Source organism: Stigmatopora argus, chromosome 7 (genome assembly GCF_051989625.1).
Source record: "Stigmatopora argus isolate UIUO_Sarg chromosome 7, RoL_Sarg_1.0, whole genome shotgun sequence".
Taxonomy (NCBI): domain Eukaryota; kingdom Metazoa; phylum Chordata; class Actinopteri; order Syngnathiformes; family Syngnathidae; genus Stigmatopora; species Stigmatopora argus.
In genome coordinates, this window is record NC_135393.1 from 13308480 (window position 1) to 13330022 (window position 21543).

General features: G+C 38.2%; 1 protein-coding gene across 3 annotated transcripts in view; it reads left to right on the plus strand.

Annotated features, from left to right (window-relative positions):
* The window catches only part of grin2ab (glutamate receptor, ionotropic, N-methyl D-aspartate 2A, b), an 89736-nt gene that overhangs the window by 18331 nt on the left and 49862 nt on the right, over nt 1-21543 (plus strand). For all 3 annotated transcript variants that reach the window (XM_077605174.1, XM_077605175.1, XM_077605173.1), the window contains 2 exons: nt 13160-13384; nt 14181-14339. In XM_077605174.1, coding sequence (XP_077461300.1) covers nt 13166-13384; nt 14181-14339 — 378 coding nt within the window. In that variant the 5' untranslated portion in view covers nt 13160-13165. The remainder of the gene's footprint in view (nt 1-13159; nt 13385-14180; nt 14340-21543) is intronic.

The following is a 21543-nucleotide window of genomic DNA, read 5'->3' on the forward strand; positions in this document are numbered from 1 at the left end:
TGCGACAAACACCTTCAGAGTCACACAAACATTCACGCACTCCGACACACGCATTAATATTAACACCACGGCTTAATGTAGATTTTAGCCATCTGTCAGAAATATCAGTACACAACCGCCATTGAGAAGGAAGACACACAAATGCTGGGAGTAAATGTTAAAGATGTTTTTCCATGTTGGACCGTGGACCCCCGCTAGCTCCGACCAACTCTATTTCAACCTGCTGCCTTTTTTTTTTCGCTCCCAAAGAGCTTGATTTCACTTGATTAGCCCAGCATGTAGCGGCGACAGTGATCACATTTTTTTTTCTTCTCCCCAGCCTCCTGCTCGCAGCTCAGAGTGGTGCCATTAGCGATCCTGTCAGTCCCTTGGCAAAACATAGCCGAGACCATAAATGAATAAACCTAAAAAAAGAAAAGAAAAAGCCCATCAACTGACTGTTCCAAACGTAACAGACAAATAGATTACCGTATTTTCACGACTATAAGGCGCACTGCATTATAAGGCGCAATGAATGACACATTTTTTTCCATATATAAAGCACACTGGATTATAAAGCACCATGTCTATTTTGGAGAAAATTTAAGAGTTAAGTGCGCCTTATAGTCGTGAAAATACGGTACTTACTGACTGACAAACTATCAGTCGTTGATGTAGATGAAAAACAAATTAAAAAGGGAGAATGAAAACAGACGATCAAACTTGTCTTTAAAATTTAACAACTAAGTTATTTTACAATCTAAACCTTTACAAAATCTTTTTTTAGATTATAAAGTATTAAAGACAGTTGCTATACAGTAAGAGGACAGACATGGCAGCAAAATTGAGGTCTTCTACATGGAGATGCAGGAATTTTTTAACATTTAGGGTTAAAATTAAGGTACCCTGACATTTCGTCGCCGGACATTTGGTCGCCAGGCCGGACGATATGTGGAATGGATATTTAGTCAAAGAGCGTTTTTGTGGAACGGTTGCTTCCTCGCGAACGATTGTTTTGTTGCGTAAAAAAATGGTTGAAAGCGATCAACCAGGTAATCTCTCTTTCTCAAAATTAAAATCACCCTAACCTTAACCGCTTATCTTAACCACTATCCCCTAACCCTAATCCTAACCACTAACCTTAGCCACTATCCCCTAACCCTAATTCTAACCACTATCCTTAACCACTATCCCCTAATCCTAATTCTAACCACTAACCTTAACTACTATCTCCTAACCCTAATCCTAACCACTAACCTTGCCACTATCCCCTAACCCTAATTCTAACCACTAGCCTTAACCACTTTCCCCTAACCCTAATTCTAACCACTAATCTTAACCACTATCCCCTAGCCTGCAACGAATTGTCAAGGTGTTGAAATACTTTATATGGTCATTTTTATTAAACAAATAAAAGTCTTCGTATACTTTTAGCCCGCGACGAAATGTCCGTCAACGAAATGTCCGTCGACGAAGTGTCCGTCGACAAAATGTCCGGTCACGAAAATTAAATGTATTCATTCACTTTTTTGTAATTGTCCTTCCATTATAAGTGACTTGGGACATTTTAGTTTTAAATGTTGAATACACACACACGAATACAAATGATATCAAATACTGTCTGTATCAAGTGTATCGATATTAGTTGAAAAACTCTTCATTTTGGCTTCTTTAATCAATTATTCTAAACGCAACAGGGATTTTCTATCATTGTTAGATTGTGTGTTCTTCATTCCAATGTGGCCATGTTGACCTACGACGACTGCTGTATCCCTTTTTGTTGTTGTTTTCTGCTTAAGACCGTCATTGTTATGCCGCCTACTGGCACACGTACTCGCTATTGTGCTGCCATGCAAGCATTATTCCAAAAGTGATAACACACGCAGCAGGGTTTCCCGCGTAAAAAAGATGGCAAAATCCTATTTCCCAGCAGCCTCAGATGAAACACTGACTTAAACTAGCAGATGATGAGACCCCACTCTGAATCTTATCAAGTAGAAAGAATGGCTCTAATATATTATATAGGAACAATAACTATGAATGACACATTATTTAATGTCTTGGGCTATATTGGCTCAATAGAAAGTACACTGAAATGAACATGCCCCTTTTTACACTGATAGTACCCTGCAAATGTTTGTTTTTAAAACATGCTGTAGATTTTTATCAGCCAATCACTGCCTGTGCTTCAACTACACTGAAGGTAAAGAAAAAACATCAAATGCGTTCTCCAGGAAAAAGTCGGCCAACCTCAATTTGAGCAATCTCTGGCGCCTTAAATTTAATGCCACTTAAATTTACACAAATGTTTCTAAGAAAAGCACTAAATGTGAATTGCCATATTTTCTCGCATTTAAGCCGTATTTGCAACTAACAAAATGATGACTGAATCAAGATTATGGCTTTTATGCCCACAAATTAGACTTGACATGCGTGAAACTGCAAGATGACAAAGACAAAACGCCATAACGCAAGACAATGCGGGCGATACGGTAATTTATTTCAAAATAGAGAAAGGATAAACAGATAAACCGCTAAACAAAATTTGTTTTGACGTATAAAAATAAAATTCAAGAAAAAAAAACGCATCTTGCATAAGCGTGAAAAAACTCACTTGTGCCTGCCATATCTCGCTCAGGGAGCCGCCATCTTACCGTAGTTAAATGTGCTCTGACTGCGAGTAGCCTTGATACTTGTATTCGTAGTGTTTACCATGTCAGCACATCCCAATAGTTGTTAAAGCTGATCGAAGGTCTTGCGGTCGATCATTAAATATCATCCTTGATACCTGCGTAATGTGTATCTCATGCTATTATTGCGCCCAGAGACTTGGTGAAAACTAGACCGCTATGGACACACTTCCTGGTTGTACTGCTCACGTGACTTCCTTTTTAAATTTGTCTACGTGCACCAGACGATCCATTCGATTCATACAGTATCTCAGAAATAACACGGGCGATGATTTTTCTGAAGATTTTAACATATTTGTACTCCCTACTAAAACCATAAATATGGAGGTGAAAATTGTGAATCAGTGGGCTTCTTATACGAGAGAAATCGTAGCATTTAGCAATTTTAAGGGTGCGGCTTATACACGGAGGCGGTCAATATACGAGAAAATACGTTACATACAAAATAGTCACATTTAATGTTTTAGAACGGTTTCTTTTCAAATATTTTCCAATCACTCCTGATTGCAATACAATTTTACTCTATCTCAAAACACATGACCTTTATTCCCCTTAAAAAAAACATAGATTGTGATTTATAAAAATGACTAAATTCTCAAAACCCCCACATTTTGGACTTTTGCAACCCAAGGTAGTACTGTATCTATATTTATAAAGAGGGTGAGTACCTCTGCCGCCTCTTGTTTGCTTTATGACTGCGCTTCCGAAACGCTATTAGCGGTTAACAGATTTGTGTCCGCTTACAAGGAGAATGATGGGACCACCCGTAATAATCCCGCCCCCCTCACACATACACACACACATACCTTGTTCCTTTGTACAAGGCAGGCTAGTGGTAATCTCTAGTGGATAAACAACACGCATAAAACTCCACATCTGAATCGATAAAGGTGTGCGTGTGTGTGTGAGTGTGTGTGTGTGTCTGTGTGTGTGCGCTGAAAGACCTTTGCCTGAGTGACTTAGAGGTGAGTCGGAAGGGGGATAAACACAGGAGAGAATCGATTACGATTTAAAGAGAACTTTCCAGGGCTACGCAGGATGTGAAGAGTTGTCAATGTTTATCTCGTTAGCACGTCCCGATCCTTGCTACTTATTTGTGTTCCATATTTAAAGATGTTTACTGGCGGCAAGGAACGAGCCACAGAGGAATGAGAACTGACATCTTCAATGATGTAAAACACGGAGTTGCTACCGGATACTGACAAGATGAACCGATGAGTTCCTACCTAGGCTAGGATTTCACGGCTCAGTTTAATCTATTTGTTCCAAGACTTTGGGAGATTTTTGAAGGCTAGGCTTTGATTCTTAGATTTCGCCAATTTTTTTTTAAATGTGATTTTTTCTATTGTTTTAACTGGTAGTTTAAACCAGCTGTGTAAAACAAGAAACCGGAAAGTAGGTTTAATTCAGTTTCATTCACATGATGTAAATATTCAAATCTACTAATTAACCTGGCTTTTATTGAGAACATCGCTTCTCACTTTCAATATTTGTAACATTAGAGAGAAAATGACAAATCTACAAAGTCAAAATAAGAAAAAATCAATATAGAACATAGACAACCAAATTCATTTAACAATGCCAGGAATTTATAAAATGACTTTGGCTCGCAAATGTCTTTTTTTGGAGCATGCAGACTTTGTTGTTGTTGTTTTGAACTCACAATCTCAACCCTCAAATTTCCCAGTGTTTCAGATTAGGGTGTGAAATCTTGGTTAGGACTTTAAATGAGTTTTTTTTTCTTCAGTTTTAGATAAATGGCTAGAAATAAGAGTTATGGTTCCATATCACAGTATTGATTTTATTGAAAGGTAGCTTTTAGAATAGTTTCGTGATTGGTTTCAAACCAGATTCAGGGTTTCCATTAAAGTTTATGAGCCCATGTGAGGTTTCGAGGCATTGTTACATAACAAACTAAGGTTTCAATCTTGGGTCAGCGATGGATTGCTTTGTTTTATGTGTTAATGTTGTGCTTCCTTCACTCAAGTGTTAAGCATACACACTTGCGGCAAAACACTGAAAGCAATGTGACTGCTTTGTCCAATGTTTTTGTAATAGCCATATTATCCAACAAGAACATTCTGTTCTCTTCTAATGTTATCTCGTAAACATGTCGCTAGCTTTCCGACTTGCTGTATTTGTGTTCCATATTTAAAGATGTTTACAGGCTGGGTTAGAAAGAGACACAGTGGAATGAGAACTGACAATATCACTGGTCTGATACATTAGTTGCTCTGGGAAAGTAAGAGAGAACAAATGACTAAAAGGATCTACTGCCACCACCAAAATTCTCACCTTTTAACAGTAGATGAGAAATACACGGTACTAATGTTAAAGCTTTCAAGATTTGCTGGTCTGATCTTTGTAGTCCAAGAATCATAGAGATATGTTTAATAAATTGTCGTGTCATCCATCTTTTGGATCACCTCAGGTGTTCTCAAAACTGTGACAGGTTGCTGTGTTTAGGCCATATGCTGCATCTGGCGAGCGAACATTTTAAGCCTCCAGCCAAATAAATTATCTTTCTATTTTTTTAAGATGCAAACGTTGACTTCTAGCCTAGCGTGTAGATCATTGACCTTCTTATGCAGAGGCCACAGGTGACTGTCAGTGCGGATGAAAAATGAAGTCAAATAGGATTTATGATGACACAGTGAGTTAGGTCAATAGCGCTGTCATCCATTGTGTGCATAAAAGCCAGAAAAATACACACCGTATTTACTGCTGTCCTGAGGTAAAGGTATTATTTTTATGGTAGATGTTGTGATCATTCATTGCCAGCCCTAGTAGTTCAAATACGTGTGCGGTCGATTGGTCGCCGGTCTTTTGGTCGCCCGGACCGCAACAACGGGCGACCAAAAGACCGGCGACAAAACAAGGTAAAACAACACGGTCTACGCATCAATAAAAGCCAACAATGGCCATGAGCAGTTTCACTGAGCCGACGTGTGAGTGTAAAAGAGTTTGTATGTACATGCGTTGTCCCTTTAAGAAGCTACGTCAGTCAGGGTCTTAACAACCGTGTACCGTTCAAATAGATCGTAAATGGCAACTCAACTTTTTTGGCAAGATTTGTATGGTGTTCATGGGGGCATAATTATAGATACTTACATTAAAATTCCAAGTCAGACTTTATTCAGCAGTAAGTAGTTTTAACCTGAGCAGTAAGTCGTTTTATTCTGCAAAACGTTGATGCAACCCGTCATGGCATAAAGAGTGCGTAGTGGATCGTACCTTCCCGTTTGTGCGCCATTTAATATACCCCTGCCATTTAATATACCCCTGCCATTTAATATACCCGGGTATAGTAAATGGGGGGATATATTAAACAGCAAAATACGGTAGTATTATTTTAACCTGCATTGCTTTTTAAATTGGTATTTCTTTTTGTGTTATGTACCACCTCTCAATTTCGTCTGAGGTGCAACTCAATGCAGTCCAAAGGTGACGGAGTCCATCAATCTTATCTGGCGGCCCGTCGTCTCTGCTGTCTCCAAGGTCGCCCGAGCTCATCCGCTAAACAGTCGATAAGACCCGTGAGATTGGCGCCGTTCCCTCCAAACTTTATTTTAATACGCCCTCTTCTGACGCCGGCCCCTCGCTAACCTCGAGCAAATGCCCTCAAAAAGTCAAAGACAGACGTACACATACACACACGGTGCAGAAAGGCAGCGTGTCCTTCTTATTCATATTTATCAGCGATGAAATATGAATGATGCGACGTGTTCTGCGTGCGCTCCAACCCCCAACCACCCTACGTCCCCAAGTATACCGCAAAAAGAAAAGAACATCAAATTGCCGTAAACGCCTTTGATGCCGGCCCGTATGTTGTGAAACTTTGATGCTCTGCTTCTTTGCGAGACTCACGGGAGCCTATAAAAACTCACGTCACATGTAGAATATAGAACACTTCATTCCTTTTTCATCTCTGTAAGTGAAGACCGAATACACTTTACATTGTATTGCTTTAAATGTTTAGTGAAGTGAGTTTCAGCTTGGAAATTCAGTCGGATTGTTTCTATTTTTCCTTCAGGATTTCTTTTTTTCTTTACCCTTCAATCCTTCATGCATGTTTTCTCTGAGTCCTTTTTTTCCTTTCAAACACCACCTTTCATTCCTTTCTCCCATTTTTCAAACATACTCTACTAGTTTCCTTACTTGCTTTTGACTTTTCTTCCTGTTTATACTTTTTTCTTTGCTTTCTTACACTCACATCACCTTTCCTTTTTTCACATTTTCCTCTTTTCATATATTTCTTCCACTATCCGTCCTTTCAGATCATCATTTTCCCTTTTTCCTGTCTTATTTTTTCCTCTAAGTTTATATCTTTTCTTATTATTACTAGCATTCTAACTCCAAAAAGCGTTCAGTTCCATTTTATCATTTTAAACCTTCAAAAAAGTGTAAATGAAGTTACCCCCAAAGGAATCTTTCTATTTGTATTGTGCGTGAGTTAGTGAGTAGCTGTATTTTTTCATCAGTCGCAGGTTTTCTAGCAATGGAGTTCAATCAAAGTGTAAATATTCCCAAATTTACCTGAAAGAAAACTCGTATGTGGCAAATAAAACCAATTTGTTGGGTCGTCATCTGTGATGACTTTGACGGTCCTGCTAGAACTGTTTTAAATGAGTTGCCGATGGCGCTGGCGTGTAAAAATTCCCTCATCAAATATTGACATAAATGTGACATTTTTTTTCTGGGCTCCTTTGAAAAGCTCCACTGAATCCTTAAAGACTGTCGCCTGCCTGCTATTTTGGCAAAAAGAAATGAGAATGAGAGCCAGTTTTGCAATTTTAATAGTATAGTATCATAGCTTCAAAAGCTGGGTAGTGATTAGCACCAAGATAGAATTTTTAAAAATAAAAATGCACCTGCATACGTCATGCAGGTAAAAACCAAAGTGGCAGAACCATGCACAAATTGAGCAATTTTTTATTATAGGACCAAAAAATCACGCTTCAAATCACGTAATTGTGCACACATAAAAAGTTTTAAAGATAAATTCCACTATAGATTGCATCCAGATTGCGCACATTCAAATCCATCCATTGTCGAAAACCCTAAAATGTTCTTTTCTTAGATGATATACATAAAAGTTGTTCCACTCCAAACAAAACAACTCTAAATCTTCCCAAAGTTATGCAGGACAAAATAAGGATACTGCTAAAAAAAATAAAGATAAATAAACCAAATCGTTTTGAGACCAAAGGCCTTTGTGGCTTTTATATTCTGTACAAAAAAAAAGACAAAGCGCCATCGGGAGCTTAGTACCACTGGGAGGCACAGCGGTAAATCCTTTGGAATCAAGTCCATTCTTGTATACAGTAGATTGGGGTCACACCAACCACCTTTCTCCTTTTGTGTTCATTGTTTGGCAATTTGTTGACTTCCAAGGACAGCGACTTCGGAATAGACTTACCTACTAATCACTAAAACACAAAGAGCCAAGTAAACAACTACACTAGGGCACATTTACGAAAGTCTATTAGGATACAAGGCTGGTCAAGCACAGTTAAACAAGTCAACAAGTCGATTAGGAAGCAAATTGAAGAAGTCTACTGGGATACTGGGGCAAGGCAGTACAGTACACGAATCCACCAAGACCCAAGCACACGTCGACACAACTACATTAGATTAGAAGTAAAAGTAGGCGTGCACGAACATAGAAGTCCACTAGAACAACGGAATACAAATAAACAAGTACCCCAAAAACTTGGACACAAGTTCACTAAGAAACAGAGATTCTAGGCATACAGTAAATCCTATACATACAATGTAGGGCTCTAACATATGAAGGGGAGGAGTTTATTTCATCGTTTCAATCAAAATGAGTCTTGCGAGATTTGTCCACGTCTCGCATGACGACGTTGTGATGTTTTCCATCCAGTGGCAAATGGAGCCCCTTTTGACGCATTTCTCTGTCATTTCGGCTGAGATTTATGACACACTTGGTCCAATATTTTGATTAAATTAGGAGCGGAAATGAAAAACGACAACTGGAGCCTCATTGACCGGTCAATCGTGGCCATTTTTTTTCATATTTTATAGCTCATTCATCACAAACATTTTCTCCCTGGAAAAGATTTTTCTTCTTTTGAGGGAATAAATGTGGTTTTTATATGCTTGACCCCGGGTGGCGAATTGGATCCTTTTCAGATGTCTCTTATGAGCTCATTTCAAGCTCTCCACAAAAGTGCTGACATCTCCCAAATGACACCTCATCACCGTCTCAAGGTGACCCGGGAGGGATCCTGACTGCATTGCTAATTGTGTGTGTGTGCAAGGGTGGGGTTGTTGCCCCGCTGAAAGAGATTATGGGCTACATTTGGCTTTAATTTTCCAATAGTGTCATGACACCTGATACTGCAATATTGCGCTGTAGACAAAAACTGACAATATATCAAAATAGTGAAATGACGTAGCATACATTGCGGTAAAAAGGATTACAGAAACGACAAAAATATAGGGATATTTAGCATTTATAAAAAATAGGAAAATTTCATATCCTAAGTCAGGGGTAGGGAACCTATGGCTCGAGAGCCATATGTGGCTCTTTCCATGGGTGCGTATGGCTCTCCACTAACCTGTTAGGTAAAATATGGAAATCACTGGTGAGAGAGCTGAGTCCCAAACGCACTAATAGGAGAGTCACTGTGGCGTTGATACTACCTCTACCACCACTTTAATCATAATTTTGTTTTTATTACTCTTCTGCATGCATGATATCATTGATTCTGATTTATTAGCAACAGCATAACAATGTTGTCAAAAGAATTCAGAGACTTATTGTACTTTAAAAGTGGTGAAATGACAAAAAAACTGACTTTCATGTATTTTTACTTTTCAATTCTGAGAATGGCTCTCAAGAAATAACATTATAAAATATGAATTGTTTATGGCTCTCGCTGTCAAAAAGGTTCCCGACCCCTGTCCTAAATTGTAACATGTAGCAATACAATTCATCCCGATGTTTCCTGATCAAACATCTTATCATAAGAGGCTTTATTGCCTCTTTGCTTTATATATTATTCACTTGCCACTACCTATTCAGGACATAGCTTTCAACTTTTCTCTTGTCATTAACTTATTGCTGTTGTCGTTGTAGTACTAACATAAAACATAGCATGTCGTGCGATTTTATAAACAACTGGGCCGGAAGTTTTTTTCTGTCATCTGAGACATGGCTCGTATGCAATCAGTGAATTGTCCCCTTTTCTTTGACATGCAAATGCATTTAGCAAAAAAAAAGAAGCAAACATATGAAGATTAGTCATGTAAGAGCACTGAAGCGGCTCGGTGCACTCTGGGGGCCACTTTTTAACCAAAAAGTAGCATATACTATACAGTAATGCCCGAAAGATGGCTGTCTTGCTCTAATATCTTTAATGAACCCCACTGCATTGACTTCATCACAAAACCTGCCTTCAATTAGCATTACAACAGGGATTTCATGTCATGAAATCCATCCTGATTTCTTTTTCTAGATTTGATGCTTTGCTCTCATTTTAGCTCTAGATTCACTTCCTGTTTCCTGATAATTAGCCGCCATCTCGTTAATTCGGTGGTTCATTTCAGGCCGATTGAGAGCACAGATGTGTATAAAAGATGGTGGAAGTCATCGTTTGGAATTTTGGAATTAACAAATTCAATCAAAATAACTGATGAATTCAAAACTAGTGTGTAAGTGGTTGATGCATATACTCTCTATAACACTGAAAAATTCATTACTATAGATGTACTTCTTCACAGAGTGAAATAAAAGGCTTTTGGGGAAAAAAAAACAATACAGGAATAAACGCCTACCCCAAGTAAGACTAATCCCCCCCACAAAACCCATCGATCTTCTTTTTGCCTCTGGAATAAATTGTATCCCATTATAGATGCTGTAGTTAACAAAGACATGACATTTTGTCAAATGTTATTCTAAAAATGTATACCTCGCTAGAAAATGATCCTCTGTTTTTTTCCCCTTTTCTCTTATCGGTTACTTCCACATACGAATTGCCCATTTCAATTAAAGTGTTTATGATGCCCAAGGAAAGTTTTTAAAGGGCAAACCTTTTATGGAGGAATATCATTTTGGGAGTGGCCACCACACACTTGATTTAGAATTCATGGCCAAATGAAAGCGCTTCGGCGATTTTGAATAAAATAATGACATTTCCGATTGATACATTGCAGGCAATGTGTTATTCGGTCGACGTTAAGGGTAACGCCGCTGAACCAAAAATGCGCTCGTGCGTGGCGGGAGGAAAATAAACCCTGGGGTTGGGGTTACGCTGAGCAATCATGTCGTCTGATTTCCTCCCGCTCAAGCGTGTTGCCATTGCCGCTAATGCCGTCTTTCCTCTCCCGGCGTTTTTGACAGAGCGCCGTCATCCATCTCGCAAAATTTTGTCGGCCGCTAATTTACTGCCGGGAGGCAAATGTGTACTTTTAAGCAAAACACATTTGAATGATCACGAGCACGTCAGAGCATAGATGGCGCCAGATTTTTTTCCATGACAGTATGATACTAAATATTGTTCTTCCGTGCTCCTATTTGGGACTCAATCGAGCCAGGGTAATTTGTTTAGAAGGATTTTAGTTAGATTAAGGTTTTGAAGTAGTGTTCCAAGACAGACATTAAGATGAGGGTTGCGAAGCAGATTTCAAATGAGGGTTGGGATTTCAAGGTCTAGTTTTAAAATTGGGTGAAGATCTCAAAGTTGTGGTGGAAATCAGGGTGCTTTAAGACGTGGTTTGGGATTTGTGTCAAAGTGGCGGCCTGGGGGCCAAATCTGGCCCGCCGCATCATTTTGTGTGGCCCGGGAAAGTAAATCATGAGTGCCGACTTTCTGTTTTAGGATCAAATTAAAATGGAAAATATAGATGTGTATTAAATTTCCTGATTTTCCCCCTTTTAAATCAATAATTGTAATTTTTTAATCCATTTTTTCTGTGTTTTTAGTTCAAAAATCATTTTGTAAAATCTAAAAATATATTTAAAAAAAGCTAAAATAAACATTGTTTTAGATCTATAAAAAACTGAATATTCAGGGATTTTAATCCAGTTCTTTTAATCCATTTATTTAAAAGAAATCTAAATATTCTATCTAAAATGGTCCGGCCTACATGAAATCGAGTTGACGTTAACCAGAGTCTGACACCCTTGCTCTATCTAATCTTTTGAAATTTGATTGTGCAATTGCCATCCAAGTTTAGGTTACAAAATTGGATTTTAATCGATAATTTCATTACTATTTTGAAAGTATGGTTTAGGCCAGGCAAACTATTCAAAGTAGTTTTGCAGTTTTTTCATCTTTGCTGGTGTTTCAAGAAGGGTTTCAACACAGTGGTACTGTTTCAATGTGTTAACTCAAAAGAGAATTAATGTCTCAATCTATGATTTTAGGATAAGACTACTAAATCAAGGTAGGGATAGAAGACGGGTTTGGGGGTATCAGAGTAGGTTTTAAACCAGTGTTCGTAGGATCCTAAAGTACTGTTGCAAGAGAGTTTTTCACTGTATATTTAAAGAATATTTAAGGTTTCAAAATAAAGAATTCTGACTTGTGGATATAATTTAGAATTAATGTAAATATTTTCCGTTTCAGAGCAGGATTACGAGACATTGTTTTGGTTCATGTTTTAAAACAGTGTTTCGAAACTAGGACAAGTCATGTTTCAAGATAGGGTCGATGTTCTAAGTCTTATTTCTGATAATGCTTACTCCAGTTAGCGTAATTCAGACCCGTCGGGCTGCAGCTGATGCTAATTTTCTAGGACGTGAGTGTAGCGGTGTGTGATTTTGCGACGTATGCTAAGTGGTGCGAGTGCCGCCAGGCTCGTCTGCGGGCGAGCGTCCGGCCGGGTGCTGCACTCACTAACTGGCCTGATTAGACTGGCTGTGAGATGATGTGTATCCGAAGTGTACACTAAGCCAGCCGGAAACACACGTTAAAACAACAGAATAAGAAAGCGAGGCTATTGTCTGTGTAGTTAGCAAGGCAGGGAAAAAAAATAATCAGTTCATAGTTTCCCCTTCGGCTTTTCTTCTTTGGCTCAGCCAGATCGTGGTGGTGTCGGAAATTGGCCGGGATGCAATGTAGCGTTCTTGCCGCGCTTTAGTTAGATCTCGTTGCCCCGAAGGCCATTTTCACGATGGTACATTTGATTCCGTTGTTCATCTGCTTCTGTTTCGATCTGAGTGGAAAGCGCATCAGCATGTTTGCAGGAAACGGGAAATTTCTGCCCTGCCGCCAACGGCGTCCACCAAGTCCCCACCCCATGTTGTCTACACCCGCCTCATCTTTCAAAGAGAGCAATCGTTGAAGGGGAAAATTATTATCTCGAATAAAACTAGGGTTCAGGTTTGCGTCGATGTTTTTAATGTAGGGTTTTTGATTAAAACCTGGGGTTTGTGACAGGTTTGGGGTTTTAAATTACTTTTCCAAAGCTTTCCAAAGCTTTCAAGGTAAGCACTGATGTTTTGGTTATTATGTTTTCAGGGTACGATGCGTGCAGCGCTATGGCTGCTGCTTCTTCTCTGCCAATTGGCGTCACCGGCTGCTTCCCAGAAGCCTCCAGGGATCAGCGTGGGCGTGGTGATGGGCCAGACCCGACTGGTCCCAGACCAGGAGCTCCGTCCCCCACGCAGACCCGACGATGCCCTGGATGTTGTGGTGGTGCCCTTAAGGATCAACCAGACCGACCCAAAGTCTGTCATCACACAGGTGAGAGCAAAAGCCCCCCCAATTTTGGGTTGGCGCACTGAAAAGTGGACTTAAGAAACCAGATAAGGAATATACAGCAATGACGTGACTACAAATCTTTGAAGTTATGATCTGCTAATAGGAAGGCAAATTTGAAAAGGACTATGTAAAAGAGGTAACTAGCCTCTATAATATATGTAATTTATACGCTTGACATTTTTGAAATTGGGAGTAACAAAAGGTCAAATTATTTTATTGTCTTATCAAAAATGCTCACTGCCAGTGACCAACCGATTTGAAGTAGTAATGCTATTTTTACTTGTAGCTTTTTCTATTATTGGAGGCTCTAATAAATTCTTAACTCCCCAAGTTGCCTCTAGCTATGATTGGTTATACGTCTACTTGTGCCCTGCGATTGGCTGATGACCAATTGAGGGTGTCCCCCGCCTGGTGCCCATAGTTGGCTGGCTGGGCTGGGATGTGCTACAGCAACCCTGTGACCCTTGTGAGGATAAGTGGTATGGAAAAAGATTGAATGTCATGAATTTTTGTTTTTCATTGTTTGGTGCCCTCGTCATAAGCTGATTTTTAATTTAGTTCTAATTTACAGTTGTATATTTGTCTTCATTTGCCAAAACATATCTGGCGATTGGAAATGTATGCTTGACCTTCAGCTTTATGTCAAATGATCGAAAATAAATGTACATATTTGAATTCATACACGAGTAAATTCATTACAAGTCAATGTACCTACCACTGTATTTCTTCATATCATTTTGCAAATAAATCCTTGACATTTAATGTTTGTTTTTTGGAGGTGTGTGAGCTGCTGTCACGTTCTCGCCTCCACGGCATCGTGTTTGCGGACGGCACCGACCAGGAGGCCATCGCTCAGATCCTGGACTTCTTGTCCGTCCAGACCCAACTCCCCGTGCTGGGAGTGCACGGAGGCTCGTCAATGATCATGGCCGACAAGGTGAGTGAACGACATGGCGTTGACCGCTAATGATGGCGAGGATGATAAAACTTTGTTGAAAGGCAGCTGTTTTATGGATAGCCATGCAGAGAAAGGTTAGCACTTAAAATTGAAGAGAAGACTGTGCCAGTATTTGATTGCTGCATAATCTGCTCGATTGATTTTTCCATTCCTTCCTTGAAAAACACGACACTATATCAAATTGACAGTCAAGCAGATGTGCAAGAATCCCAATTCAGTGGATAGTCCGGTCTTTCACGTCAGAAAATGGGCAAAACAGTTCAGCAGATTGTGTTCTAAAGTAAAATGATGTTGGAAAATGCACAATTTAGATTAAAACACTCATATTTATTGTTCTCCTATGGATGAATCCATTTTGAAAATAGTTGTCAATCTGCCCCTGTCATTTATTGGATTGATTCACTTTAGTATTTAGTTGGGATTTTTGTTAACATGTCTAAAAATTTTGAAGGGTCGGAAAAAGGATTTTAAACAAAGGCTCACATTTCAATTCAGGGTGTATAAATTCCGTTCGCGTTTGAAAAAGGGATTAAGGTCTGCTTGCGTTAAGGTTTTAGAGTAGAAGTTCAATCAAAGATCAAAGCATGAAATTAGCATTTACATCAAATGATGGTTTAGATTTGAGGACACGCCATTTTTAAAGCAATCTCTACCCATGTTTGGATTGTAGGGTTTTTTTCCACGCGCAGCTTTGGAGGGGAGATTTTTTTTGAGTGGGTCTCACAAAGACTCACTTTCTATTAAGACAAAACTCTCACAAAAGGGCAAAACCCATTAAAAAAAAAAGAAAAACGTATGTTTTTAAAAATACTTTCATGAACTTTAGGTGTTAAATTACAGCTCTCATCAGATCAGCGAGCAAACGCCAGGGGTGTGTACAACTATAGGTTGGCCATCTGAAGGTCAGCGGCTTTTTTAACGCCCCGTCGAGTAAATAATGATGAGGAAAATGAATAAATTGTGCAAAGCGCATATGCCGCGGTGCCATTTAACAAGGTATGGAACACCTCCAATATCTTTGTACAAACTCGTAACTAAACAGCAGAGATTGGCCGCCCACCAGACAGGCAGTAAATCATTGCACGAGTATTGCTGGCTCAATTGGTTTCAACTGGATGTCGATGTCGGGCCTGCACCAGATAATGTTACTTGTCACTGCGCTCGAAGCCTAATTAGTGCCGCGCTATTTACCTTTGACAAAATAATGGCCTGCTTTTTCTTGGAAACAAATGTCTGGTACTGTAGTTGTTTTGATATATTCTCTATATAGACTACACCTGCTCTTTTACACGCAGTTTAGTGTGGTAAACGTCATGTAGGTCATCTTCGGGATTGACTGTGTTGACAATCAGTTTGAGTGATGACACCAAGGATAGAAGAAAATGAGAATGTCGGGATCAATTTTGAAAATAGAACCCAATGTCTAACACTAACAGATTTTCAAAATAGAACCTGGAAGTTAATGCCCAATGTTTTTTTGCCAAGAAAAAGCACAAAAAAAGTATTAAATGTGACTGATTCATTGACTTCTTCTTGGATCTAATTTGATTGGTTGTATCCAAAATATGCCAGGGACATTTTTCAGGGCAAAATTTGATGTAATTATAAATTCCACTTAAGGTTATTGTATTTTTCGTGGTGAAAATATAGCAATGAATTAACAAGATTTCATTTCGATTTTATGCACAGATGCAATTTTTGAATGCACAATTATTTAATATGGAATATTTGTATTTAAATCTTCCAACATCGTAGAAAAAACAAATATTTTTCAAGTGAAGTTTTTCAGTTGTATATCATCCTAGTTAACAGCACATTTTCAAATGTGTTATTATATATATATATATATATACATATATATACATATATACACATACATACACATACATACACATACATATATATACATATATATACATATATATACATATATACATATATATATACATACATATACATACATATGCATACATATGCATACACATGCATACACATGCATACATATGCATACATATACATACATATACATACATATACACACATACATACATGTATACATATATATACACATATATATATATATATACATATATATATATATATATATATATATATATATATATATATATATATATATATATATATATATATATATGTATTTGTAGCATTGAGGGGAATGATGCATTTTTTAAATATCAAATATGCTGATTAAAATCTTGTAAGTGGGGTTGAGCTCTAAATCTAAGTACCTATTTAAAAAATAAACAATTATCCTCTAATACTTTAAATCTTTCTATCCAGGGAATAATCTTTATGTAATGCTCACATAATTAATCAGGCAGTAGCTAAAGAAACCCCAGCGGACTCACTTCACATCGAAAAAAAAAAAGAAAAATTCTGCGCTTTTTTTGCTGTGCACCGATGACGTCGGAAATCAGAGTGAAGCATGTGATTGAACATTGCACAGACGGAAAGGAAGCATCACGGCCGAATATTCAGTCGTCGTCTTGGCTGGAGAAGCAGAAGGCGGAAAGCCCTGCCAAGAACATGTAGACAGCAGGGGGAAAAAAAATAAGACCAAGAAGAGAACTTACTGGTAAAAGACTAGCTATATATTGCAATGTAGGTACATGTGGGTGGTGCAAGTGTGAAATACTTTTGGTGTTAGGATGGAAGTCTGCTGCTAAAACATATACTTCACTGCCGATTTAAGTGAAAGCATCACTTATTTTGTACCGCAGCAAAAGCCTGGTAGAAGTCGTAGCATTTTCAACAACAAGAGAAAAATCTTGTGCATTTGGGCGCAACAGTATTAATAATATTTGTTTAAAGTCTAATTTCATTTAGCAATGATTTTTCGCGTTTTTTTATGTAGGGTCTACCCTGCCTACTGCCCATATTTAGTTGGGATAGGCTCCAGCACCCCCGCATAGAAGATTATGTAAGCCTTCTATACCCTATTTTTTATTCCAACTTGTCATTCCATCTGAGGCTAATTTCTGTGACTTGCTTCTGGTATTTTCACGAAATGAACATGGAGACAGGCCACAAGAGGGCGACGAGATTAGTCGGGAATGTTGTACTTCCATTATATACGCCGCTCACTTTGGGAAATCAGGAAAATGTTGCGCCACGCTCTTATGCCGCAGCCGCTGGTAGTGGGGGGGCACTTGCGGGTCACACAGTGTGTAGCAGCAGTGCGCGACGACATGGAAATGGAAGGTTGTGAATTAAACATCCCCATCTTTTCGACCGTGTCGTGTGATGCCAACCCCCCCGAATCCCCCTCGCTAACCCACCAACTCCCTCGCCATCCTGTGCATCTTTGCACGTGTTTAAGGATTGAGGCGGGGCATTACGTATGTGAGCCCCGTCTGGAATGTCCCACATTGGTATGGGCCATTTGCAGCAGCTTTTAATATTTAACACTTACTCTGAAAAAGAGATAGTGCTTTACCACGTGTATCTGGGCACTCGCTCTCGAGGTTTATTGGGACTTCTTTTTGGCGCCTGTTCTCAAACTCATTGGGGGATGGCTTTGTGTGTTTGTTTGTTTTGGGTTTTTTTAGGAAGCAAACGATACTAAGAAAGCAGAGTTTTTAAATATAGTAGATATATTTTGTGAGGATGGTGGCTTTCCATAATTATTTTGTCTCTGGTAAGAAAGGAATTCATTTGTTTGCAAGAATGTGGCAAAAAATAATTAGCACTTTGTTTAAATATAGTATATATATTTTGTGAGGATGCATGATTGGATGGTGGCTGTCCTGCCCTGTTTGCAAGAATGTGGCAAAAATAATTGGCACTTTGTTTAAATATTTTCTCAAAACTTTCATGTCATGAAAATGAATAATGTTCCAATAGTAACACATTTTCTAAAATCTAACTAAAACATTTTAAACAATGGCAAATTCCATCAAAAGACAATTTCTTTCCTAGACAAGTAAAAATGTAGGATTTGTATCTCGCAATGTTGCGTCGTTATTCTCAGAAATCAAAGGGCGTTTAACAGATAAAATCGGCGATCTAAAGAGCGTTGATGTAAAGTCAACAAGAGTTTTTTTATCAGTCTCGTATCCAGATGACAGCTCAGCAAATCTAAGGAGAAAAGACTTGAAATCTCTGTGTAACCTCACTGGAGGACCTTGTACTGAAATGGAGTTGGACAGCAGAGAGATAATGAAACGGCGAGCCAACAATCATAAGGGGAATAATAGAGTTCCTTTACAAATCAAAGCCTAGACATCTCTGGTCGGACACTCGGGGACAAAAGAGATCCTGCAGAGCAGATTTCAAAAGATTGCCATTTTTTAATCTTTTGATCAGGCTTGTCAAAAGTCCACCTTGGGGCCCATTTGCCCTCTGATTGTTTTGTATTAGCCCCCTGCATATTCGAATCAGAACTTTACACCAAGCAAAAATGCATCAAAAGTTTTAATATTGAAAGCTAACACAATTTATTTTAAGTTGAAAAAGTAACAATAGTTTATTGTGACACGATTTCCCACTTACAATTACCCATCCATTTATTATGTTATGTCTCTATAGTTGTGGTCTTTTGGAACTAATTATTTCACACTCATTGAAACAAAATAAATGAGTTTTTACAAGTATGCGTATAAAAGTATATTGCAGTACTGCTGAACATCAAGAGAAGAAAGCTCTTTGCATTACATGGAGAGTATATATGTATTTTTTATATTTTGTGATGACATCTACCCAAATTCCGGAAAGCATAGAGGCAATCCAGCATTGTAGGTTAAAAAAAAGCTTTTTTTAAAATAAAATAAATATATAAAAAAAGAGACTTCACAAAATTGCCCTAAGGTAGAAATTCTAACTAATGCTCTGAGCTGTGCTGAGGGTCCATGAGGAGTAAGAATCGAAAGTACATTATTATCCGTGTTATACTTGGGAACTCATTAACGTTGATGCATTTGGTGCGGGATCCCTCATATTCCCACTAGAGTTTACAATAATAAATAAACATATAAAATAATGGAAATTGTATTTTGGCCAAAATTTTAATCAAGAATCACACTTAGACACGACTGCTTTTATTGCTTGGTTACAAAAATGACTACGTATAGCCAAGGTTTCACTTTACCAACAACAACAACAACAACAACAACAACAAAACATCTGAAAATGCTAACCTCAGTAATAAATTGGGGAGCATAAGGACATTAGAAATAAATGATGCTTTAGTTGTGTTATCTTATGTTTCATAAAAGTAAATCTTTATTTCAATAACAAATTACAGCAACAGTTAAAATTTGGTTTATTACAGCCCAGCTGACTGTAATAAAATTATGTGGCTCTGAATGACTGGTTGGACATATTTCATTTTATTTTTTCAAAACAAAAGCATTTTGCACTCCACAGACCTCCTGCAGATTGTTGACAATTAGCTACACTTTTGTTCCAGTAGATCATAAACGTGATTCATTTATTTATTGTTTGAACGGTCATTCCAATTATTTCTACTGTGCCAGGTGGAAATGATCATGAATAACGGTGGAACCGCCGATCATATTAATTATATGATGTGCCAGAGTGTGCAGTCCTTTCTCCTCTATTCTGCAGATCATTTCTAGTCATTTTTGCCTGTTGTACAATAAGCAGTTATCATGAGTGACAATCAAATCAAAGTAATTGTGTGCATGACCAATTGTGTTGGGTCCCGCCCAATTCTGTGTGAGTGTCTTGTTTGTGTGTCTGTCTAGCACAACAACAGTGATTAATTTAAGCCTAACAGATTTTTGCATCTTGATTAAATCGTCTGTCATTCGAAGAAATGATTTTTCCTAGCAGCCCTCCGTCACGCCATCGAGTTAACCTTCGTCAAAGGTCAAGTCATCCTATTTCATTTGCAATGTGCGTCCACAATGATGAATACTTAATGATCAATCAAAGCCCACCCGTTCAAAAAATTTACACTGTTGTGTATAAAGAAAAGAAAAAAAATATTTAGGAAGCGATGGTAGGTGGATGCGGGTGGAATAGTAAATAGAATTTAAAAAAACTCAATAGTAAGTCTGAAGTCTGAAGGGAGTCCACACCTAGTCTTTGAAGATTCAGGGTTAAGACTTTCTAGATTTAATCTTTCTGAGGTTTGAGGCAAACACTTTAAAAAGTGTATTGACTGAGTCAAACCTTGCGGGTGTATGAGACCCAAAAACTGTCTAGGGTGTCAAGACGCAGATTGAGAAAGGGTCAAGATTCAATCTCAGAGGCTGCAAGATTTAGTTTGGGTGTCAGCATCAAGTAAAGAGCAAGATTTAGCAGGGTAAAATCAAGTCCAGACCATGGCTTTTAGAATCCGGAATCTACTTCAACACATAAAGTCCTTAAAATGGTTTCAATTAATTGAATATCATGACTTTCAAGATCAACATTTGGAAGAGTCAATACCAAACCTAGAATAAAATCCGAGTTGTTGAGCCCAAGGCAAGACAAAAAATGTGAAGACCAAGAACGATCAAAACAAAGACCAATTATAGTAAACAGTATAAAATAGTAATTTTTCAAGTCCAAGACTTCTAGTCACCAAGACTGCATCAAAACCAAAGCTTTTAGGACGGGTTGGGAATCTTTGATTGGATCTAATAGAAAACAAAGCAATTTATTTATTTATTTTACGTATAAATCAAACGTCATAAAACCCAGTTACATAAAAGGATCATTCTTATAGAATTTTCAAACAAATCAAATAAGATTTATTGTTGATAATAATTCTATGGCACTGTAAGAAATAAATACTCCGATCAAGATTGATATGACAACAACAAGGTCCGCCGTATGACATTTCTTGGATAGGATCAGACATGGTTTATGGGACTTTCATTTGAAAAGGCAATATTTTCAAACCCAGACTTTGATGCTTCAGTTGAACGGCAAGACCAAAACAAAAATATTCCAGACCAATAATTTCTTTGTTAGAACCAGTAAAATGGAGTTAAAACCAAGACTTTCAAAAGCCAGACTTTGAGCATCAAAACCAGACCTTGCTGAACATACTGACAAGGGCAAGTGTCTTGCATTTTCTATTCCCTGCGTCTCAAAAGTGCTTTCATCAGGCATTTTAACTGCACGCGCAAGACACAACATTAGGCACACTGCTGATGAACTCAGTCTCTAGAGACCCTTCTAACATTCTGTCACGACCGCATTTAAGCAATTG